We start from the raw sequence: 25,634 nt of genomic DNA on the forward strand, positions 1-25,634 counted from the left end.
CCCTTCCTTTTGGGAACTGTTAAGTGCAAAGTGTCCTTTCAATGACAATCATCTCCTGATCTATAAGTCTCAACATACATGAATAATCATGAAACCTACATTTTAAAGCAATGAAGCAGAAAACGTACCTGCTTTCATTAGGAAAGAAGCTGGTGAAGGTTTCAATCAGGGGAGGAGTATGTTGGGAGCTATTCTATCAAGTTTTATTTAATTGCATTATGTAGGTTCTGTCAGTACTGAGATGGACCCAGCTTGCTCTTGCTTCGCCTTCTTGCCTTTTACCCTCTGCTCCCTGAGTCCATCTGCTCGCTTCCTACTCTTCTTTCAAAGCCCATTTCAAATGTCATCTTCTCTCTGAAATGCTCTTCAATCTCCTCAAAGCGAGTATTTCCTTCATTGTGCTTTATTTATACCACTATGACCATACTCACCACAATGTGTCATGGTTAATGGTAGATATTTCTGTCTCCCTTGCTATACTGCAATCCTTCTGAGAATAAGGATTTGGCTTTACTCATCTTGGTAACCTCAGCACCTAGCACAGTGCTTGTCACAATCAATAAGAGCTAACTTGAGCTATTTGTTGACTTAAAGGCATAATGGAAGTATGTAGATGACTGCAACAGCCCTGTGAAGAGTTAGGTAGCCAGTCCCTGACCCGGGGATGTGGCACTGAGAAGGGAAAGGGATTATCAGACACATGAGCCACCGTCCAGGTGCTAGAGATGTACAGTCTGTGACAGCAGCCACTTGGCTGTTGGGCATTTGAAAGGCAGCTCATTTGAATGAGATGCACCATAAATATAAAATGCTTACTGAATTTCAAAGACATAGTACGAAAAACATTGTACAGTGCTCATTAAAACTCATACTGATTACATGTTCAAATGATAATATGTTGAATACACTTGATTAAATACAATATGTTAATAAAATTAATTTCACATGTTTCTTTTTACCCTTTTTGGTATAGTTATGAGACATTGAAATGGCATATGTGGCTTGCATTGTATTTCCATTGGATATTTCTGATCTGGAGGACTTAGCAATTAACTGATGTGCGATGCAGACAGAAGAAGGAATCCTAGATTTTGAGCCCAAATTACTGGGAAAAAGGTCATGCTTTATGAGATACGTTCACTGAATGGATGGAGAAGCTGGCTAAACCAGGTCAAATTTAAGGGGAAGCAGAATCTACCAGTCAGGCACCAGTAATTGCATAGGACTCATGGGGACTGTAGGAGATAGGGAGGGGACCTTGACCAGATACAGAGAAAGCCCAGACTAGTTCATGCCTGGAGAAGCTCTTTGTCCTTTATTTCATAAAACATATAAAAAAATAAAAACAAACCTTGTTTGTTTTTTTTTTAGATTAGTAACTATAATGATTAAGTAGCTTCTTATTTAAAAGCTTATGTTTTCACATTTATATACACCATTTATGGAACCATTCACATTTTAATAGAGGTGACCAGCAATATTGTGTGAGAACATAAAAATCTGCAGATGTGTGAGGTAAACCTCAGGGAAAAATCTAACTAGTCTGTAAAAGCGGTGTAACTAGTCTCACAGATTCTGTAAAAACAGTGTAACTAGTCTCACAGATTCTGTAAGAACAGTGTAAGTAGTCTCACAGAGTCTGAAAAGGAATGTAACTAGTCTCACAGAGTCTGTAAGAACAGTGTAACTAGTCTCACAGAGTCTGTAAGAACAGTGTAACTAGTCTCACAGAGTCTGTAAGAACAGTGTAACTAGTCTAACAGAGTCTGTAAGAACAGTGTAACTAGTCTCACGGAGTCTGTAAAAGCAGTGTAACTAGCCTCACGGATTCTGTAAAAATAGTGTAACTAGTCTCACGGAGTCTGTAAAAGCAGTGTAACTAGTCTCACAGATTCTGTAAAAGCAGTATAAAAGCTCTGCTGGTCCTAGAACAAAAGGAAACAAAGCAACAGGGAACAGTAGCAACTTGCCAGGCTGTAAGATCTACCACACCTTGTCTTTTAGCTCCATGGATCATCCCCTAGAGACACAGATCACAGAAGGCAGAGACTGTGCTCTACAGAAGAACAGGCCTTATTTCTTTGCCTTTTCTGACATGTTTTTTTTTTCCTTTTAAGATGATTTGGAGGATGCTTTGGGAGTGGTAGGCATAAAATGAGTAAATCTAATGTACAAACTACTCATGAGAGCCACCTCTCCTTAAATAAATCTTTTCTAGATTTCTATAAAGTAAATCAAATTACTGAAGGAAAAGTGCAAGACTTTCCCCACTGTGCCAATTTTATTCTATACCTGAGGACCCAGGAGCTAGTGACAAATCCAAGAGACATCTAGGAAGTTCCTGAAGTCATGCGACAAGATGACTACATCTGGAATACAAAAACAAGAGTCAAGGTCTAAGCCTGTAGTGATGGCTAATAAGTATGAAGAAGAGTCACAAAGGAGGCAAGATGAGAGGTAAAAGGAGATGGCAAAGAAAGATGAAGGTAGAGTGTCATGGAAGGCAAAGGAGGAAAGTTTCAAGGAAGAGGCAATAGGCAATAATAGCATAAAATGCTACTATCAAAGAAAAATCATGGTAAGTAGAAAATACAAATGAAGATGGCAGAAGTCTAAGTATACTACTAAATCAAATAAATGTGATTGACCTAAACTCACTTATTAAAGGAACAGATATTTTCAGATTGAAATAAACACAAAGCATCCACATGCTACATAAATACATTTAAAACCTAAAGTTTAAATTCAAAGATATTAAAAGGCTGAAAGTAAAATGAATATATATATATACACACACACATATATATAATATTAAATACTATATATTAAATACTAATTTAAAGAAAATAAGTACTGAGACAACAGAGATCTTAAGGCTAAAAGTAATGCGATAAAGAGGAACATTTTTTAATCATAAAGAATCACTTCACCAGTAAAATAGAATAATCCTAAATCCGAGAGCATATGACCAGGGATTCTCAACATTACAAAGCAGAATTTGACATAATTATAAGGAGAAACTGACAGGTCTACAATTACAGAGAATGAATTATCTCTAGAAGTTAGGAACTGAGAGAGCAGATAAACAAGAATGCTAAGCATGTGAAAACAGAAAAGACATAATTAACATTTCTTATCTACTGGACATTTATAGAACAAATCATAGAGTAAGACATGTTTTATTGATTTTTTAAAAAGTTTATTTATTTATTTTGAGAGAGAAAGGGGGCATGAGCAGGGGAGGGGCAGAGAGAGAGGGAGAGAGAGAATCCCAAGCAGGCTCCATGCTATCAGCATGGAGCCTGACCCTGGGATCTATCATGCAACCATGAGATTAAGACCTAAGCCAAGATCAAGTGCCAGATACTTAACTGACCCACCCAGGCACCCCAGAGAGCAAGATGATTTTTAAAAGTAACATTGAGTGGTGGGACCTGGATGTTTCAGCCATTTAAGCTTCTGACTCTTGATGGTTGTGAGATTGAACCCCACATTGGGCTCTGCACTGGGCGTGGAGCCTGCTTAAGATTCTCTCTCCCCCTTTCCCTCTCTGCCCCTCCCCTGTGTGCTCTCTCTCTCTCTCAAAAAAAAAAAAAAAGTAACATTCAGTGAACCAAAAGTGAGTTCTTAGAATTAAAATAAGGCACCAAAAGAAAAAACTCAGTAGAATGTGTGGAAGATAAAATTGTGGAAATCTCCTGTCAAGTAGAACAAAAAAAAAGAATGAGAAAATAGAAGAGAAAAGCTAAGAATATTAAAGTTTCAGTCTAGTAGCTCCAGCATTCCCCAAACAGAGATTCCAAATAGAGAGAACAGAAGTTTGGAAACAAAAGACCAAGTCAGGCTAAAACCCTGTAACTCAAAAGACAGACATGCTAAGGTCTATGGAAGCCAGGATGCCCTCTGACACCATGGTGTTGCTAACCCCAGTGCAGAACGCCCAGCGGAGGCTGGCTTACATGCTTATCTGCACTTCACTTGTCATGGCCACAGGGTGGAAAAGTCCCTGCTCTCCCCTCCGTGCCCAGTACAGAAGCCCAGCGCATCCAGTGGCTGACCCACACTAAGACTTGCCTAGATGCCCTGACCCTGGTGAGCCCCATCTCCCTGGGAAACTCTCATGACCTGGCTTCTCTGACTTATCCAGAAGAGGCTCTTAAAACTATCAAGGAACCAAACTTGGACTCTGACCCAAAGACTCCATTCAGCTTCTTTCTCCTTTCTCCTGTAAACATTGTTCTTTCATTACAATGGTAGATTTGAGCTTATTTCTGAAGTTTCATGCATCTAAATCAGAGAACTCTGAAGAGAAACAGGACTCAGGTAAGAAAGAAGTCAATATGATGGTTACTCTGGGAAGCAGTAGGGGATGTGATGGAGCAGGAAATGGGGGCTCATAATATGACAGCAGTGTTCTACTTGGTTAAGAAATAATGATGTGTACATGGGTGCTTGCTTGATTACTGTTATTTAACTTGCACATATAGATTTAATATGTTCTTATGGTTTATGAGATATTTAAACCCTTTTTTAAAAAAATTAAAATATGAATGGGTTGAGCTTATTCCTGTAATATATTTTAACATCAGAAGATCAAATGCTGCCAGCATGTGAATATCATGAAAAACTCACTGTTCTCACTAAATAGAGGCCACAGACTTCAAGAGCACATGTTTGCTGGCTTAGTGCAGGGGGACCAATGCCAGCATGTACAGTTCAGAGGTAAGTTAGTAGACATGGTGGGTTTTATTATTGACCCAAATATTCACTGCCCCACTCCGTGGGAGGAAGATACTTCTTCTTCCACCGCTGTCAGGCTTTGGTAATGGAATTCAAACAGAAGTAACACGTTTCCCTGCTGAGTGGAATCTTAAAAACTTTCCATGGTTCTGTTGTCCATGAAGGCAACATACCCCAGACATACCCCAGACAGGGACTGTTTCTCCAGTCTGGGTCTCAGAATTGCAGCTGATAAACAGCAGACGATTATGCGAACAAGAAATAAACTCCGTTCTTCCCTTCTGCAGCCAGCCACCGCTGAAGCGCCAGCAGCCAAAATGAAGCTCCAACTCCTTGTGACTTCCGACCCAAGCAAGAACCATAAAAGGCATCCCAAAGCACCTTCCCACATTCGCAGAAAGATTAGGTCTTCCCCTCTTTCCCAAGAGCTGAGACAGAAGTACAATGTTCGATCCATGCCCCTCCAAAAGGATGCTGAAGTATAGGTTGTGCAAGGACACTACAAAGGTCAGCAGACTGGCAAAGGAGTCCAGGTTTACAGGAAGAAATGGGACATGTGCATTGAGCAGGCGCAGTGAAAGAAGGTGGGCCTTCACCTGGGAAAGATGGTTATCACTAGACTAAAACTGGACAAAGACCACAAAGAGATCCTTGAAGGTAAAGCCAAGTCTCGCCAAGTAGGAAAGGAAAAGGGCAAATATAAGGAAGAAACCATTGAGAAGATACAGGAATAAAGTAATCTGATATACTACTTTAAATAAAAACTGTTAGGGGCGCCTGGGTGGCTCAGTCGGTTAAGCGTCCGACTTCGGCTCAGGTCATGATCTCACGGTTCGGTGGGTTCGAGCCCTGCATCCGTCTCTGTGTTGACAGCCTGGAGCCTGCTTCGAATTCTGTGTCTCCCTCTCTCTCAGTTCCTCCCCTGCTCATGCTCTGTCTCTCTCTCTCTCTCTCTCTCTCCTTCAAAAATAAATGAAAACATTTAAAAATTAGTTAAAAACCGTTAAAATGAAAAAAGAGAGAGAGAGAGAAATCAACCTTTGTTGTTGTAAGCTGAGCTGCCTGGGGTTGTTTGTTAGACTAAAGCGACAGCCAACTACTCTTCAGAGGACTTTGTTGGAGGAGAGAAGACGAATCTCAGGCTACAGCACATGAAGAGAAGATCCAGTTCCTCTGTGGAAGCCTGGGTACGCTGAGAGACGGAGATGTATGTTACAGGGAGGATGAAAATCCAAATTAGAGAGGAGAATGACAGGGCAGTGGAAAAAGGTAAAATTGAGGACCCATGGGACAGTGGACCTCTGACATGAGGAATACAAAGTTCTTCAGAAGCTATAACAAAGGAAGAATAATGGTGAAAATGGAAAAGAGAAAATTTGGGCAAGTGCAAGGAAGACAGTCCCAATATTTTGAGGTTATTGATGCAGAGAGCTGTGGGATTCAGATATGGAATGAGGTCAAAAAAGAATGCTGTAATGAGGCTGGTTTAGAAGAGTCAGTACACAGTCTGCGTGCAAGTCGGAACTTCACTCCCTGATTCTCAATCAGTGAAAGGTCGACCTACCTATCTGCTAATAATCACAGAAGTTACATATAATTTTCATCAGTTGTGTATTTACATGACAAAAATTAAGAGATCTTTTGCCTTTGTCCTATAAAGTGTCCCATACAGTCTAACTGGTCTTAGGGCTATTTTTTTAATCAGTATTTTGAGAAAATGAGTACAACAAGCTCTACTATTTTCAAAGAACACTGAAAGAAAATATCATACAATATTTTCCCAAAAATCACTAAAAGGAAGCTCTAATAGGTACTTGATGTGGCATGTTATGTTTTTTGGTATACTTAAGTCTCTAAATTTTCACAAATTACATGTTAAAATACTTCTGATAACACGTGATTGAATGGGCAAATTGAAGGAAATAAATAATTTGGAAATGGGCATAGTACAAACTAAATTTGACCTCAAGATTTACTGGATTTTTTAATTAATTGTGCTAAATTACTGAACTGAACTACTCAAGTATCTGATTTCAGATTCATTCAAGCTTACAATTACATTTATAAAATTATTATATTTATTTTTGTAAGGCATTTGCATTTGATTTCCCTCGATTCATTTTTACTATACATCCAGAAATTTAAAAGCACAATGTAATCTGTGCTAAATTAATAAAAGAAAACTTGATTCCATATTCACCCTGGTAAAGAGAGGCTCTAAGCCATTGGGAGCAGTGGTTGGACGAAATCTTCTCCTTCTCCATGATTCAAGTCTATTTTCCCTTGTGATTTTTCCTTTGTGGGGAGGAGGTGAAGGAGGAATAGGCATCATGTAATTGTTAATGTTTGGAAGTTGATAGCGATTCACTTCCTGTGAATTGTCCATGGAGTTCTTGAACTTCATCACTGCTTTCTTGCCCTGTAATCACATTTCATGACATAACAACCAGTAAAACAGAAGTAGTGACCAACATAGCCCCAAATTTTAAGACTATGGTTTACATTGCATGTAAACACAACTGACATCAATAGGCAAACTCAAAACACCTCATGTTTTTATTGAAAAGTGGCTTTTTGTAATATCCACAGCAAGTTAAATTTTCAAAAATTTTTAACCTTATTTAAGTATATTTTTAAGCCAAATACACAGTTATGGCATTTTCAAAGTACTTTGGGATTTTTCTTCAACAACCCATTAAATCTATGGGGACCCAGCACAATTAAACAATTTAAAGTCAGGAAGTTTGGAGTATTGTACTTTGAAGCAGGGTTAGATAATCCACTTAACAGTGGAGTGTTATTATTACTTTTTTCACACTGATTTTCACCCATCCTGGTGTTATTACATCCCTTGATAATATAATATCTAGGAACTAAATGCAGACTCTGACCCAAAGACTAGAAATTTTTCTCCTAGAAATTCAACTTGTAGGAATAAATCCTACTAAGATACTGCACAATACATTGATATAAATGTGTATAAGGGTACACACACACACATGCACACCAAATTTAGTTGAACCATCAAGTCCAACAATAGAATATTTAATTACAATTTTTTGTGGTCTTTGTAATAGATTCTCACCAGGCTTCAAAAAGAACAGTATGAATCTATTCATCCTGACATAAAAAGGTCCATGCAATGTGATCACACATTTCTTTTAAATAATTTGTATGTGGATTTTGATAAAAATCAAGGATGACAGGAAGACTTTGAACTAAGGGTTGCCTTTTGGGATTTGGATTATTGGAGCATATCATTTTCCACCTTATATTATTTCCACCTTGTATTATTTGCAAAAAAATGTATCAATCAAAAATTAAAGAGCACCAAAGGTATAATCAATAATTATATCACATTTTTCAAGTATATTTGAGTATTTGAATTTTCATAAACTGGTCATTTTTGTGTATCTGAGGTAGTTTCCTACACTTTAAGGCATGTTTAATCACTTTTATCCATTTTATACCCATTTATTTGGTATGGTGTTTTCAGTCAATTTATTCTTTGAGATGCTTTAATATAATGAAAAGTTATTGTTAATAAAGGGGAGTCATTCTCCAAACATTTCTCATTGCTAAATAAGTAAAGGAGGATAAATAAAGGCACATATGGTTCATATTTTGATTGAAAGCAACATTTATGTGACCATAAAGGGATTTAAATAGGCACCAAGGAATTCAGAATTGTTAAATAGTTGATATGTAGGTGCCATTTATGTTCTCATTTTTCTTTTTTCACATTTTCTGATTTTTCTGTGATGGGGTGCATTGATATTGTAATACAAATATAAATTAAGTGAAAATAACAACAATAAAATAAGAACAATGAATCCAAACTTTGAGGCTTTGGGTTTGTTCTGTTTTGTTTTTTTCTAAGTAGTTATCAGTCAATGGTATGCCTTATTTGGAAATGGATTAGTGAATTTTTTAAAAAATTAATATGCCATTCCTTACCTTGCTTTTTTAGCCCAAAGTGTCTTGGACATCTTTCCATGCTGGTACAGATAAGTTTACCTTATTATTTTGTTTAACATACTTTAATAAACTATAATATTTTTATACAACTTCCTATTACATTGTTAGGTGTCTTCAATTGTTCACTATTGCAAGTATTATAATATTAAATATTCTTGAATCTATTTCTTTGCACATATGTGTATATTCCTAAAATAAATTCCTATATATAAAAATGCTTGAGCATGTTCATTTAAAATATTGATATTCCCACATTGTTTTCACAAATAGTTGTACCAATTTCTATACCTATCAGTAGTGTATGAGAAACTCTCATTCTAAGGATAATCATTTTCAATCAAGTCACTATTTTTACTCAGTTGCCTCTTAACCACCCTGTTTTGACCAAATTGCTTTTGCCTAAATCAAAGATCCTCATTCCTGATGCTTAGAAACTTGCTTATGCCTATTTTCCCTTCAAAAGATTCTCCTCATATGCATAACTTTGGGAATGCTGGCATCTTTGTAAATAGTTTCTTCATTAAACTCTTTAAGAAAGCAATAAGAATTTAGTGGGTACTCATTACATACTCAGCAATCATACAGACTACTATTCTTGAGAAATTTCTAGTCTGATTTTATATTAAGTCATCTTCATCATCAAGGCCATGGAAAAATTACTTGTATTTCTAGCCAGTAGAGTTTGCCTATGTATATTACAGTAAAAACTCCAATAAGTTAGAGACTTGTCTGCCTTGATAATTGACATATCATCAATGCCTAGAGCAGTATCTAGTCCATAGTAAGTGCCTGATAAATATTTACTAAATGAAAAGTATAAGTTTACCTAATTTAAATTAACATGGAATTGATCTCAACCTTGTCAGCCTAAGTAAGCTACCACTAAGTGGCTATCTCTTGCTCATACCCCAAAACTTGAAAACAGGAAAATATAAGGCCCTATGCAGATTTAATAAATCCACCCAGTGTCTCAGAGCAGAGCTGGAAAATCACCTGAAAGAAAAAAAGAAATCCCTCCCTAGCCAGCAGAACTTGAATATTACTTGACTGATAGTATTTATGTATCTAACAGGAAAATGTGTCTACCAAAGTATAGGAGCTTAGGAAAAAATATAATCACGTTGGCAAATGTGGAAAGTATAAAGTATATCCCAGCACTATCTAGGGGAGAGAAAATCCCACCTATTGGACTTTAAATATTTCCAGTCCTAATGGCAAAATTATCCCAGGAAGATACACAGGATTTTAGCCAAAGACCTTTGAGTTTTCTGGTACCTTTGGCAAGCCCATTCCTAAGATGAGATAGGTACATCAAGCCATTTTAATCTGATTCCATCCCCCTACATACCATCATTCTGATTCCATGCTCACTAGGCAACCTTCTCATTGTGATCTGGCTTCCCATGTAGGTCTATCTACAGAGGGATAATGACCTGCTTCTACAGCTTTGATTATTTGATGTCTGGTGAATTAATGGCCCTTGATTATGATTTGGCTCCCTATTTTGGTTTACTAAAGGAGAAAAATGAACTTGTTCTGTATTATTTTAGTTAACCTGAGACAATCTCTCAGGATCTGACCGTTCCTGGACACTAGCTGAAACAGGAAACCTCTAGGCTTTCTAGCTGATCCTAGAAGGTCAGCTTAATTGACTTATGAATTCACAAGCCTCTGCCTAGCCCTAAGCACCATTCCCTATACAAAGTGCTACCACTCTTGGTTTAGTTTCTCCTGCTTTCTAGGAAACAACTATTAAATTAACTAAAGGTTTGGGAAAAGTGCTTCATAAGCTGAAAAGCATATTAAATGGATAAAATATTAGTTATTTGTTAGAGTTATATTTATACTTTTATCATGAAACACAATCATTTGTCTGAATTAATTTCTTAGTATCAAGGTTATCTGTCAATTCTAGATGAAAAAATCTTAATTTCAAAAAAAGAAAAAAATATCTTAATTTCATATGTCTTATATTTCCTAATAAGAAATGGAACTAAATTCACCTATTTGAATGCAGTGACAACTGAACTCGTGACACAGATTCTTTCTTAAGCTCGCAAATGCTTCTTCATGTTGGAAATACAAAGGATACCCTCCCTAATTACTGAATGTTCTAATGATTCCTCCCTGCTTAACTAACTCATATTTTATGTTTACCACATCTCCCTCCTGAGCTCTATTAAAATAAGTTCAAATTACCAGAGATATAACCTTGAAAATGAAGCAAGTCAAGCTCCTATGTGTGATTAATTCACCATTTTTTAAAGATGGACATTCTTTTTCTTCTGTATCCAACTTTCTCCAGAGTCAAACTTGAAGCAATTTCATACACTGATGGTAAAGTAAGTCAGCATGCAAATGTAAGCCTATTCTTGGAAAGTTTCATTTTCTAGGTTTCATGCATTTAAAATTTAGAATCAGTCAACACTGGGTCTATTCTGATAGAAGTCATACCTGGCTATAAAAAGTTTCTCTTTGTTTTTTACACATCCATTCGAATCAATGAAAGGTGACCTTATATTATTACAAATCTATTCCTTACTCTTTTTGCTTAATAGCACAGAAATCATAGGCCTTCCAGTTAGAGTAAGATGTAATTAAACAGAAGTACATAGTAAATGCTTAATAAGTGCACAATATAAATTTCACTGAGTAGATTAATTGAATCTTTGTATCTTAAAACCTTGGTAATCTAATATTCTAATGAAGGATAAAAAGATATTTCTTGAAAAAGTAACATTTACCCCAATGGGAAATGGAGCTTCATTTTCCAGCAATGAGGTTTTCAATCTGGACCCCGAAGTTATCTTTGGAGCGGTTCCTACTGCAGGATTACTGGGAAGAGGCTTTAATCGAATTGGAGGCTGCATACTTCCTGGGGCAGTGTATGGTCGAGGGGCTGTCTAGACAATTAGGGAAAAAAATTCCATTTAAATTAGTATCTTGACATGTTTCCAGAACCAATTAATAACCCAACAAATTGCCTAGAGTAATTAATGGTGCCTTTTTACTGAACAGATTAAACTTTAATTATGTCCTTCCATTATACATAGCCTTATGACCCAAAGTATTTGTTAAAACATATGGTGTGGAAGTCCTCTACATAACTAAATGCCACAATTATAGAGTATTCTAGACAAAGGAGATGTTCTCTGTTAGGTTCCTGTATTTTATTCATTTTGTAAACTTGCTGACAATACCTAATTTATTCGGTGCATGAAAATGGCTTTGCTCAATTAAATGTTACCTTGAATAATGTTCCTATTTTAGAGATCTAAAGAGATATGATTGGAATGGACTCATTTCCATTTAAATGTTTTCAACATAAACTACTGTTGAGTCCTTTACATCTTAAGAATGGTGCTGAAGTAAAAGCAGACACTATGATTCAAAAAGAGAAAAGGCGGATGCCTAACTATAATACATTACCATTTATTCAACTTCTCCCTTGCAATATCAGAAAAGTAAAAATGAAAAACAGTAACCGGCAAATGGAAAACACTGTGTAAAAATGGAGAGGTTTTCTAGGCTGGATCTTTTCCATTTGCCCCTCTTCTGCCTTCTCTGCCCTGCTCTGCCCTCTGGGAGTCATTTCTTTACTGACTGCACCAACTAATCTCCGGATTCCAGTTGGATTTGGCCGATGATAGGCACTGGCAGGGGATCAGAAGACAAGAGGCAAGAGGTTGGGGTCTTAATTCTCCTGGACCCTTCCCACCAAAGGTTGTGTGTGATGGGTCAGCTGAGTCCACAGCTCCTGTCAGGCAGTCCTCTCCTAGCTGACAAGTCCTGCCTGCTGGTGCTGATACCCAATCCTTCCATCTCCCTCTCTGGTCTAGATGCTGTGGTTTCTCATCGTGCTGACCCCAGAACGCTTAACACCCCCAGTTGGTTTTCCTTAACCCTGCCGGCATCTTTGTAAATAGTTTCTTCATTAAACTCTTCCTAATTACCCTATTTGTGTGTGCCATCTGTTTCCTGCTGAGACCCTGACTGATGCATTTTCTAATCAAGAATGTACTATAAAGAATATAAAAAGTGCGGGTATGGAGCATCAGAAATGCTTTTTGTGCCACTGACAGAACACTTTAAGTTTAGTATAAAGATCAGCAACCTTTCAAGAAGGAAAAACAAGGTTTTTGGCTCCATTGTTCTATTACAACAAAAAGTAGGAACTTGTTGAGAATAATTCATGTATATTTGGGCAAGAGAGTTAGAAGGATGGTGTATAAATGTACTGACTCAAGAACAGTGAACAACAAATATTCAACTCTGGAAAAGTGTTGTGTAAATACATAAAAAATGATGAGACAGCTCCTACCACCACAATTTGGTCTGAGTGCCATCTTTACAAGTATGTCATATGTCACTAAATGTCTGATTTTGTTAAGTCAACATTCACTGGATTCCAACTATAGGCACTATGAGGAAAATAAAAAGTAATTTTTAACATCTAATGCAACGCAAGACAATTAGTGCCAAATAAACCACACAAACACTGCCAAAGAGACAATAGCAACAATAACAGAATATCTAAGAACTAACAGGACTTAGAACTAAATGTTGTTTGGAATAAACCAATGAGACTAGGACAAATTCAAGTTTTCACAGAAGCATTTTATCCAAATGGATGATCAAGGGAAGAAAATGGATGTGCAGAGAAGAAGAATGATAACTTTGAACATCGAAGTAAGGAAAGCTACTTGTTGAGACAGACATGGGAAGGGTATCAAAAATAATATTGCTCAGTATCTGTTTTTCTTTCTTCACTAGTAATAGAATTTTCATCAGGGAACGTGGCTCTCATAAATAAAAAGTATATTTCCCAGCATCTCTTGCAACTCTGTACAGATGTATGCCTCAGATTTGGCCAACTGGATGTGAGCAGAAGTGATACATGAAACCTCTATATCGAAGAGATGTGCTGTCACTTTCCCTTTACCCCCTTCCCTCAGATTGAAATATTCACATGGTGATATGCCATCCTGGCTTATGTATATGAAGACAACACACTAAGTTTGGCAGATCAATGACACAATAGGAGTCTGAGCTTTTGATGAGCTCACACAGTAGCACTGGGCACAACAGCTGAAACTCACGTAAGTGTGTTACAGTAGGGAAGGCACCGTTATATTTAAGTCATTGCTATCTTGGGTCTCTGCACACAAACCTCTTTCATGACCTATATGGAATCCTTAGTGGATTGACTAAGGCAACATTTGATTTAAAGAAATAGAACACAAGATTCTATGAGCCAAAAGGCAAAATGTCTTAAAACCCACAAAGATATATCAAACTAGAGGTTTCTGAACAAGGAAATCAGATCATCCAAAAGAATTCTTTAACACTCTGCAAAACAAATATGCTTAAGACTCTCTCTTGTCAAATAATTCAACTGAACACAAACACATTGAAAATCTAATGTAGGAATTCAAGAAAGCAGGTTACTATAAACTAGAACATGATCTATTCGCTTCTGTGCTCTAAATTTTATTTCCCCCATTTGCATACAGATATCATTCAGTTAGATGAATATGGCAGTCAAATGTTTAACTGATTACATTTATCTCTAAAAACAAATCTGCATCATTCAACTAACAGCTGTGAGCTACAAACTGTTGTAGTTCACATCAGAAGCCACCTTAAATTTTGCTATATTTGAAACTGTTTGTAATATATTTTCTTGGAATAAATACAGCACTGTAGCTTAACATTTTCAAAACTGTACCAGAATGTGAATTGAAACTGACTACCTGGTGGTTACTCAGCTTAGCTGAGCATTTTTAATTCTTAGTAGAAGATCTCCAGGGGTGAATTTCCCAAGCTTGTACAGAATTAGTTGAATGGTTTTCCACAGTTTTAATGGGAATGGTGTAGCTAAAAGCCTATATGCTACTCTGAAAGTTTAGGTTCAATTAGTGACCAAATGCAATAACTATTCACTGGATGGTTTCTTTCTTTATTCAAGAAAGTTAAAAGAAAAATCAATGTCAATATCCCAAAAGGATTATTTTCTCCATCTCAATGGCACACGGAGGTCAGGAGTCAAATTTAAAGGATATGTATCCAAGTTGGGAGAATTAAAAGGAAGATTTGAATTTCTGTAAAATGGGAACTACAATTCAGAGATCACAATAGGTATCCCCTATGGTGCTTTTGCACCATAGGGGGTGACCAAGTGAAGAATGGTGGCTTACCAGATAGAAAGGCTTCTGAAGTGCTGGTGTCAGTGTTTCCTGTAATTTTTAAATTACTTTCTCACTCCTGCCACATTAAGATCTCCTGGATGTATCATAAACTACTTATTGAGGGTGTTCAGCTGGAAAATTGAAAAGAAAGCCTTTCAAGGGTTTTTCCTCTCTGAAACAGGTGGGAAGATGGAAAACAGCACTTGATTGTTTCTTTTGTTTCAACCAGGTTAAGCTTTTGAGAGCCTAGTGAATTTGCCATCCAAAACCAAAAAGAATTATTTGTGTACGTATACATTTAAATGAAGCTTGGAAATATGGTATCAACAAAGGGAAAACGGTTGCTTTTCATAACTTGAGCTGTTCATCGGGAAATGTCAAAACATATTTACCTTTGAAAAATGTCAAAGCTTAACACTATATGCGATGAACCTACTTCAACAATCTGGGAAAGCTTTGCAATTTCTCTACAAATATTGTGCAATCCAAAAAAATGTTCATGCTAACAAGAAAATATATTAGGCCACATAAAATAAGAATAAAGATGTGATCAAGCAATTCATTTACAACTTAAACCATCAACTTCCAGCAAATATTTTGCAAATCTTTTCCTGTATCTATATTGTTTCAAGCTACCTTACCTTCTTTCAAACAAATATCATCTCTATATTATAAGTGAACCAAACTGGAATGAAATGTCGGCATGAAATTTCTTTAAATAGAATCTCTGTATATTTAAGTATTTTTGTTAGGGTATGTGTACATGCTTTTGATAAAAGAAACACAAATATAAGTATATAGCCCACCATGCTATACAGTATGACTGAGTTTGTGTGCATAAAGAAGTTTTACAGATAAGGTGAGAGTGGAGGGAGCAGCAAGACAAAACCCAGAGGTCAGAAAACACAGAACATATGTGGAACGACTCATGGTTCCACAATCTTGCTGTATTGTAGGGTGCTAAAGGGTAATCATGAGGGGAAATATTGAGTTGGCTAAATTGAGGTCATAGGGCTTAGAGTTTTAAATGTCAGGTGGAAGAATCCAGGTTTTTCTAAACATGTCACAGAGCCAGTAAAGTCATTTCGGTATGTAAGTAACATAAATTATCTTCACTTCAAGAAAACTAATCTATGGGGCACCTTGCTGGCTCAGTCAGTTAAGTGTCCGACTTTGGCTCAGGTCATGATTGCAAGGTTCATGAGTTTGAGCCCTGCATCTGGCTCTGTGCTGGCAGTGCAGAGCCTGCTTGGGATTTTTCTCTCTCTCTCTCTCTCTCTCTCTCTCTCTCTCTCTCTCTCTCTGCCCCTCCTCCACTTGTACTCTCTCTCTCAAAATAATTTGAAAGGGGTGATATTGATTGTAACTGGGACATTCAGTAAAGACAGTTGAACAGATACAAAACCGCATTGTCATTTAGTAGGATTCACAGAATTATACAGACAAATAGAATTCTTTCTGAGAGTCATTGGAAATTATAAATTAGTTGGGATGGCACATGACAGAGTGTTTAATAAGACTCACCAGTGTTATTGGACTGGAATGTCCTTCATCAACCAGAACACTATGGCCACGGTTAGTCTTTGGGCCAACTGGGGGGTGAGGAGATAGGATTGGCATGTTATTTTCTATAAACCATCTTGTGGATTCTCCCTAGGATAAGAAAGTGATTTGATCAATTGATGCATCATTAGTAATCTAGGTTAGGTTATTGCCTGACAGGTAAGAGATAACTTATTATTAAAGAAGTCCTTTCTCATTACTTTCGATAGTGTTCCTTCTGGGGTGCCCGGAAGTGTTCCTTCTGGGGTGGCTCAGTCGGTTAAGCATCCCACTTTGGCTCAGGTCATGATCTCGTGGTTCATGAGTTTGAGCCCCACATCAGCTCTGTGCTGACAGCTCAGAGTCTGGAGCCTGTTTCAGATTCTGTCTCTCTCTCTCTCTCTCTCTCTCTCTGCCCTCCCTCGCTCATGTTCTGTCTCTCTCTCTGTCTCTCTCTCACACAAGAATAAATAAAATATTTTAAAAAATTTAATTCAAAATATATAAACATTAAAAAAAAGTGTTCCTTCTGAAGTCTATCATGACAGTCAGAAAAAGTTTCACAGCTGTACTGGGGCTTTGGGTGTGTTAGTAAGAGGCAGGAATTTCAGTCTCCTATGTTGGAAGAAACAGCTGTACTCAAAGAAATAGCAACGGATACAGTGCATCCTGAGTTCTAGCAACAATAATATTTATTTATCTGCCCTAAGCAGATCATTACAAGAAGCACAATGCTCTTCACAGCTCTGATTAGTAAAGACTACCAGCAAGTATTACTTTTCTATCTTAAAAAATAATTAAATCACGCCCCAAGCAAGAGGGTTGCATATTACATAAAAGGAGCCTAAATCATAGGTCTTTCACCAAGTACAGCTATAAAGTGAAAACCGTTATAAATAAAAATCATATAGGGAGGAAGTGGAGTGTCCATCAGGAATTTCTGCCACTGTTGTAATACACCCGTGTGCTTAGTCAGTGTGTCTGGCAACCTGGGTGAGGGTGAACCACACACTGCTTCAAGCAGTGTTCGTCACTATTTCCAGTGACCATTCTTCTCCATGAGCATTTAATCAGTAAATCAGAGAATCTATAACTCAGTCCTTGATGCAGGACAATATTGGCAAAGTTGATCTCTACACACCAACTTTTCTGATCTTGAAAAACTCCCCTATCTGCTGTTATTTAACAACACTTTCCTAACAAGATTTTCTTTTGACCATGATGAAATAGATTTGAGTCTATCAGGTAAGAGGGAAATATGACTGTCTTCTATGGCAAGTTGTTCTACAGAAGCTTTACAAATAGTTCTCAGTCTGTGAAATGTGTCTTAGGTCCCACATTTGTAATACGACACGGAAAATAAAGAATAACATGTGAGTTCGAGTGGCTCAAGAATAAAACTGCTAACCTAAACTGAAGCCTTTCAAACATGCTTAATTGAATCTCTTATCCTCCCAATTCAAATTTATGTTTTATAAGTTCACTTCAAAGAAGAGATGTCAAATACAAAAATGGAAAAACAAGGAATTTTTAAATGCCTTGTACAGAATGTCTAAATCTTATGCTTTTGTTTGCCAAATAGATCTTTCCTGCCATCTATTTTCAAGGGTCATGCTTGCATGAAAACGTGCCATTGTATAATTTTTAGAATGCCATTTTCCACCACTTTGGGAACATCACCATCTATTTTCAGCTTTTTAAGACAAAAAACAAAAATCCTTTGGCATCTATCACATATCAATCAAGAAAAGACAAAAGCAAAATTTCAAACTTGAAAAGAATGTTTTCATGTTTCCTTTGAAAGGTTTGTACCTTGTAAAATTTATTTTGCACAAGGAGCTCCTATTTTGCCAAGATCTTCTGAAATAATGGTGCCCAAGACATAGTCTTGGTGAAACCATCACCTGACTTCAGCTCAGTTACCCAAAGGTAAAGTGCCTTGAAAAACTTCAATAACAGCACCACTGACTTTTAAAATCATAAAATAATTTAGTAAAAGAGAATTGTGTAGCTCCTTACCTTAAATCTCTGAATTTGCTCCTTCCTAGCCAAGCTCTCCAGTTTTTTCTTTATTTCAAGCTGATGATAACGCTAAGCACACAGGAAAGAATGGAGGAAAGGATCCTATCAATTATAGCAAACAGTTTTTTAGAGGAGAATAATCCCCCCAGCTAGCTGTATTCCAATTCCCCACCTTGTCATTGAGATGGAGAAGAATCACCTGCATATGTGTGCAAGTGGGAATATAAATTGATACAACTCTGTAGAAAACCAATCCCTAACATAAAGTGGTGAAAAGGGTCCCAATCCTTTAACCAATACATTCCACTTCAAAACCTAGGAGAAAATCAGAATTAAAAGACAACATATCTGTGTGGTACACAAAGATGCTATCTGAAAGGATTTTTCTCTTCAAAGCAAAAATTCAGAAGCAATATAAACCGTATAGAGAAGGGTTAACTTTTGGCCACGTCTGTATAATGAAATAGAATATAATCATTAGAATAAGATTCATAAAGAGTTTGTTTAAAAAAAAAGATTGAAAATGCACGTAATGCAGGAGCAAAGTAAAATACAGAATTGCACAGAACTATGATTTAATTGATCACACTTATACTGTGTGGCTGTCCCTGTGCCAGGAAGTCACATCCTGGGCAACATCTCTTCTGGAACAATGCTAATTGCTAGGCAGTCTCACTCCACAAGTGCAGAAGCTGAGGCAGAGGACCATGAATTTGTCCCAGGTCACATATCTAGTCAGTGGTGGAAATGTAATTTGAAGTTCAATCTATTGAACACTAATTTCCTGTTTGTTTGGTTTTTGCTTATTTACTTATTTTTCATAAAATGTGTCCCTGTCACAACATAGCATATTTTTATCAATGTATACGTATAAATAGAGACTAAAAGGGAATGTGAGTATGTTAACAGCAGTTCTTTCTGGGACAAAGATTTTATGTGGTTATTTTCCTTTTTATGCTTTCCTGCATTTTCCTAACTTTCTGTAATATATTAATTATATAATTTAGAAATAAACCCCATATGAAAATAATCTGCTCACAATTTTGTTGGAAATCATTCAGACACATTTGAGAGCGTTTTAAAGAGTGGTTTTTTCCTGTTTTTGATCTCTTCGTGCTTCCTTTTGGACCCCGCAGGCTCCATCCTTCCCTACCCAAGTATTATCAACCTCTTCAGATACTTCCCTTTCTTCTTCTCTCCCTCTTCCTTGCTCTCTCACCCACTGATCACCATTTTGTGAGATTCGCTACCAATCATTTTCCATCTTTTATTTATTTCCAAGTCTCTGCAGCCCTCTCTCCTACTGCCCCTCCTCTTCACCAAGGCCACCAATGTCTTTGCCTCTGGGTCAGACCAAGGTCCTTTTTCCCCCAGTACTTTCCTGTTTAAGCATTGCACATTAAGCTTGTGAGAGCCTGCTGGCTTCCAGGACACCTTTCCATAGGGCCCAGGTTTCCACCACGCGAGGGCTCTCTCCTACTCCCTGTGGTAGGTAGTTCCTGGGCCCCAGCAGTGCACTGCCACCCGCCAGGTTAGTGCCCCCAGAATTGCTCTGGCTCCTTCTTCCCCACTCCATCCTCATTCAGTGTCAGTCTCTCTCCCCCTTCACATCGCTAGGGACAGCTGCCTTTCCCCAGTGTGTCATGACTGTTGTGAGTCCTTACCCTTGGGCAACAGCTTCCTAATTGACCTCCCATTCCAATCTTTTCCAACTCATTAATCTATCTCCCACATTTTTAGCAACATCATCTTTCTAATGATGCTCTGCTCACTCATTTTACGCCCTTGCTGAAAAACGTCTCATCGCCTCATCACCTATGCTCCAAACCTAGTTAGGAATTGAAGGCTTTCCAGAAACCAGGCCCCAGCTTACAGAAGAGTGCCTCTTCCTGCTGCTCCTTCAACCAACCTGCCTTGTGGTCTGGCCTCAGTGAGTTTTCCTGCCCATCCACAATGGCCTTTCCCCTCTAACGTCGCGCCAGCTGTCCTCACTCTCTCGAATGTTTTTCTCATGCTTTCATGTGCAGCTTCACTCAGCCTTCAAGGTCCAGTTCAAATAGCAGGACCTCTGTTCTGCTTCCTCTGACTTTCATAGAGATAAGTCACCATTCTCTACTTCCCGGAACTAGGTCTGTTTTTCCTCTCTTCTAACGCTTGATCACTTTCTACAGTAGGTTTTTGTTTTTGTTTTTTTGTTTTTTGCTTTTTTGTTTTTATATATCACAGCTACATCACATAGCTTCAAACTGGTACGTGGTAAGCCTACAATTAATGATTAATGTTTGTGGTATGAACAAATACATGAATATTAATGTATCAACATTAGTAAATAGCATCAGCATAAAATAAATGTGAGATAAATGTAACAATTTAGAGACAGCTATTCTATTTGTTAATTATATTAATATATTACATATCATAGTTATATATATTACATCATATGAAATTATATTATATATTCTATATTAACACTTACCTAAGACATTTATTCCAAATTTTAAGAATATACAAAAACTCTTAAATGATAGCATATTCTACAGTTATGATGTGTAAGTTACATGAAAGTTTGGAAAACCAAAACTTCAAGGATTAAAGCTAATACAAAATTTAGTGCCTATTGGTTAAATTTGAAACTAAGTATAGATTAATCTACTGTACTATTTTTTTAACATTAGTTGCAGAATTCCAACTAATACTTTTATAAGCAAGTGAATTTGAATGATTCCATATAACTCATGCACATGTCATAAAGCACAAAATGAATTCCTAAATTAACAGATCATATACATCTTATCTGAATGCAACACTTGTTCAGTATAATGGTAGCATAATAATAAATATTTTCAGTGCCACTACACTTAGTATTGGTTTACTGGTGATTCTACAGTTGTTCATAAATGTTTACTGCACTCACAGGTCAATGATTTTACCAGCCAAGTTTTCTGATTTACTGCTGTATGGTCAAGCCAAGAAGTGACATGCTTTTTCACAGAGATTAAAATGGTGTTGATGCTTGAAACTATAAGTTCCATGGAGCAAGGCTAAAATAATTTATCAAGTTAGCTATATATCCTACTAAAAATGCCATGTCAGGTTTGAAAAAAAAGTTGTTGATGCTCGGTTTATGAATCTATGCTGACCAATGTGGCCTAAAGTGGGAGGGACAGCAGATGTTTCAATGCCTATTCCCTGAAATTTAGCATACGGCCCAGCTTCAGAGCCTTAAAAGAATAACAAATCTGAAATAATTCATGGCAGTGGAATTACTGATATTTAAACAGATGTCACTTTTTTTTTTAGCAAATGGAAATTGGGGTACAGATGGTGAGGGCTCGTATGTTTGAGAGTAGCCATTATGGATTAAAAATCTACATTTGTTAAATTAAATATCACAAAATATATAATGATGTCCATATTTTTCTGTAACTGAAATCGAGAAAAGCTTACTTCAGTCTCTTGGCTCTTTGCTACCCAGAGATTATAGAGTATTTCTCAGGGCACCTTGTTCCATTCCTTTTTAATGAAATACAGGAGGAATTCCTCTGCTTCTAGTACAGAAGTAGTATTAATTATCATATTAGAAAATATCTATTATAAAGAAAATATGAATACTTTACCTCCATATCAAGAACCTTATGGAAAATAGCCTGAGCTAGGCACTCCCGGATATATTTTTGGTGATCCCTCTTCATGATATTTAGTTTGTATTCTTTTTCGGAAAGTATTCTCCCACTTCTTGTGATCTGTCATGAATAAATAAAACATACATGGAAATACAAAGCAAAAAATGTATTGTTTGTTACCAAAAATGGAGAGATGGCGTGACAAAGAGACAGAGAGAGGGGCAGCGTCTTCTAAGCCTAAAAGGGCATACTACTATGGCTGGTAAACTCACTCTTCATGAATATTTCATAAGGGAAAAAAATCGGTCTCATATACCAGCATTGGCAAAACACACACAGGTGGTGCACTTGACGTTTAAAACAAGGTTTTCATTAGAGTCACAATTTCTCCTTGATGGAACCCAGGTGTTCTTTTCACGTCTGTCTTTTGAACAGATTTGGGAAGAAGAGGTGGAGCGCTACCTTGAAACAATGAATAGGAGCAGTGATCACAGGACTGATGATCTCACAGGAAATAACGTTGAAAGGCAAAATATGTAAGCTATAGAGGTTCTCATCAGTTTGTTTTAAAAACAATTGGTTTCATTGCTTTATTTTCACAGTTTTTTCTCCTTCCACTCTCCAACCCAGAATGTAATTTAATGTGTCATGATTCAGATTTCTTTCAGATTATGCAGTGCTGCACATATAAAAGACTCCAGATTGCTTTCAATTGGCATCGTTGAAAATGCCAGGAGTGGTAGTTTCTGGTTTTTATTTACTTATTTTTCTTTGCTTTTGCTTTTAATCCTTCCTGAGAGCATATTTGTGGTATTTTTCTGTATCTTCTATCCTGGATTGTTCATCTTCTTCCCTTCCACTTAATTATGCCCTGCTCTTTCAGGTCTAACCCAAGCCCACATATTTCTTAATTTTGAAAACTGTAGTTTTTTAACACTGTTGTGGCAACATATTGGAGCACTGGGACCAAGGAGATTGGTGTTACAAGTGATTGGTTACTGATGATCTTTTTTTATATCTTTTTTTTTCCCTGATGGAAAAAAAAGGGGTGTGTGGTTCTAGAAAGTGTTCCCAATCACAAATAACTCAGTTACGGTCTTTGAGATGTGTTCTCCGCCCGGGATATCGTGCCATATGTTTCCAGATGAGAATAAATGTTGAGAACATTCTGCACTGTGGCTCCCTCCTCAGTTAACAGGTGTCATTGTTCTCCTCCCCCCTCCACCCCTCCTGGGGGAGATCTGATCTCCCCAAGTAGACTGGAAGCTCCTATAGGGCAAAAGTTCTTAAACTGGAGCTCACATTAGAATTACCTGGAAAAGTGTTTAAAATAGATTGGTGGGCCTCACCCTACAGCTTTTGACTCAACAACAGGTCTGGAGTGCGGCTCCAAAATTTGCATTTTCTAACAAGTTCCCAGATGATGCTGAACACAAACAAGTTCTAGAGAAATCTTCCTTATTTGAGTTGTCCGTGCTACATAACCAATGTTCAATAAATACTTGCTAATGATGTTAATAAGTAAATACAAAGTCCTTTCCACTTATACATAAAGCTTACCAATTGTTATCCAAAGAAGGAATGTTAATAGTAACCACAATAATTGCAACAAGCATTCATTACACCTCTCTTATTGCCACAACGATCCTGAGGGCTGGGTATCATTATCTTCATTTCACAATTGAGGAAGCTGGAGCTGAGTAAGTTAAGTATGTGATTTGCTCAAGATTCTATGACTTGTAAATGGCTAAGCCAGGTTTCAGCCAGGTCTGTCTGATAACAAAGCCCCAGGAGACAAAAAGCAAGCTCTCAGGAGATCTACGCTGCCAGAGTTCCAAGCACAAAAACAACAATTAGAAACACAATGCATATCCTTTCAACACCATGGCAACAATAGTTAAGGAAATCTTTGTGTTTTAAGAAGGTAAGCAGCTAAAATCATTACTCACACTTTGTATAACCACGCCTATTTCTTTCAGTGGAAAACTGTAGTATTTTTTTAAAGATTTTCACATTAAATACCTTTAGAGGAATAGAAATTTTGTGGAAGTGATAGTTTTAGAGCTAAGAAAAGACACTAATGTTATCAATAAACCCAGGAAATGAAACAGGTTTTTAAAATTCAAGGGGAAATTTTGAACTGTTCGTGTCTTCCACACCTTATTCTGTGATTATTAAAAATAATATTTTTTTTTCCTGAAGACAGTAAAGTCTTCTCTGTGCTTAATCCCTAACAGTTCCTGGCTCATACAATGTGTTCAATGAATACGTGTTGAATAAATAAATGAATTAACAAATAAATAAAATATGCTATTGGAAGCTCATAGGGTTTTTCCTCAATAATTTATAAGTAGCTTTAGCAGTCATTGTGACCTCTCTTCCTATCTTTTGAAACACAGCTTCAAAAAGATAATCTGAGCTCCGGAAAAGAAGTGATTTTTCTAAAAAAAAAAAGGGGGATGAGGAGGTAGGTGTCACTGATTAGCTCAAAAAGAAAACCAGAAAAGGGAGGAAATTACTGGATTTAATGAAACAAGAGGGCAGGTAGAAAGTAAACCAAATCTTACCAGCCCTGATCTTAAAAGATGCCGTCTTATCCTTGTGTTGTTAAAATATCCAGTCAGGTGTTTATCAGTAAGACTGTTATATGCTGCAAGTAATCTGGAAGATAAAAATGAAACTATTAAGGTTTTATGAAGTGTTGCTTGATAACCAAGGCAATTCTTGACTTTCTCATCCCCAAACTGTGCATAATCATTCACTTGTCCAGACAATCATTCATGTGTTTAATAAACAGGTATTGAGCAATTACTGTTTTCCAGGTTTTATGATAAGAAGTGGGACAGTCCTGACATTGTTTATTTTGCACACAAGTATGGAAATCAGGCATGAACAATTAAATTGGGTGTGAAAAATCCAACAACAGAAATACGCATAACTCACGGGGACACAGAGAAGGAGACCACCAACTCCAGTTGTCAGGAAAGCCCTCACAGAGGAAGCCTGATGGAAAACTTGGGAATTCCTTCAGAGGACTCTTCAGCCTCCTGTTTCACCCTAAATTCTAGCAACAAACTTACGTGCACCTCCTCAACAAATTCATTCATGACTTCAGCATACAACGCGTGGTCCCTCTACTGCCAAGGCCTTTCCCTGACCCTTTAGCTAGTGGATAAGACCCATGATTAACAATCATCTCTTTCCAGAAAACATTCCCTGACACAAACTGGATGGACCTGCCACTCCACTCCCCCACCCCCTGTGAAACCTTGAGTTATGTTACACATGATTGGAAGGCCAGAATCGTGTGTTATTCTTGGTATCCCTATAGATATTATTTATTGTGTTCCCAAATAATGATGTGTCAATAGATGAAAACACAATTTTGCTTGAGACTTATTTTTACTGGTGTAAACTTCTAAATTTAAGGTCAGCAGCTTAGAACTCTTAACTTCCAGATAGATAGATAGATAGATAGATAGATAGATAGATAGATAGATAGATAGACAGACAGATATTTGCAGACAATGTCATTAATTCC

General features: G+C 37.1%; 1 protein-coding gene and 1 pseudogene across 9 annotated transcripts in view; one reads left to right on the forward strand and one right to left on the reverse strand.

Annotated features, from left to right (window-relative positions):
- The window catches only part of ERICH3 (glutamate rich 3), a 106,220-nt gene that overhangs the window by 56,010 nt on the left and 24,576 nt on the right, over window positions 1–25,634 (reverse strand). For 2 of the 9 annotated variants that reach the window (XM_027058853.2, XM_053214240.1), the window contains exons 2-7: window positions 24,661–24,754; window positions 22,088–22,213; window positions 18,468–18,539; window positions 16,431–16,559; window positions 11,463–11,621; window positions 6,941–7,159 (exon numbers count right to left, since the gene is read on the reverse strand). In XM_027058853.2, coding sequence (XP_026914654.2) covers window positions 6,941–7,159; window positions 11,463–11,621; window positions 16,431–16,559; window positions 18,468–18,539; window positions 22,088–22,213; window positions 24,661–24,754 — 799 coding nt within the window. Of the gene's footprint in view, window positions 1–6,940; window positions 7,160–11,462; window positions 11,622–14,915; window positions 15,016–16,430; window positions 16,560–18,467; window positions 18,540–22,087; window positions 22,214–24,660; window positions 24,755–25,634 lie in introns of those variants that run through there. The other 7 variants (XM_027058854.2, XM_027058855.2, XM_027058856.2 and 4 more) reach the window with 7 other exon arrangements.
- LOC106971817 (60S ribosomal protein L26-like) lies at window positions 4,736–5,685 on the forward strand (annotated as a pseudogene).

The sequence above is a fragment of the Acinonyx jubatus genome, chromosome C1, assembly GCF_027475565.1.
Source record: "Acinonyx jubatus isolate Ajub_Pintada_27869175 chromosome C1, VMU_Ajub_asm_v1.0, whole genome shotgun sequence".
Lineage (NCBI taxonomy): Eukaryota > Metazoa > Chordata > Mammalia > Carnivora > Felidae > Acinonyx > Acinonyx jubatus.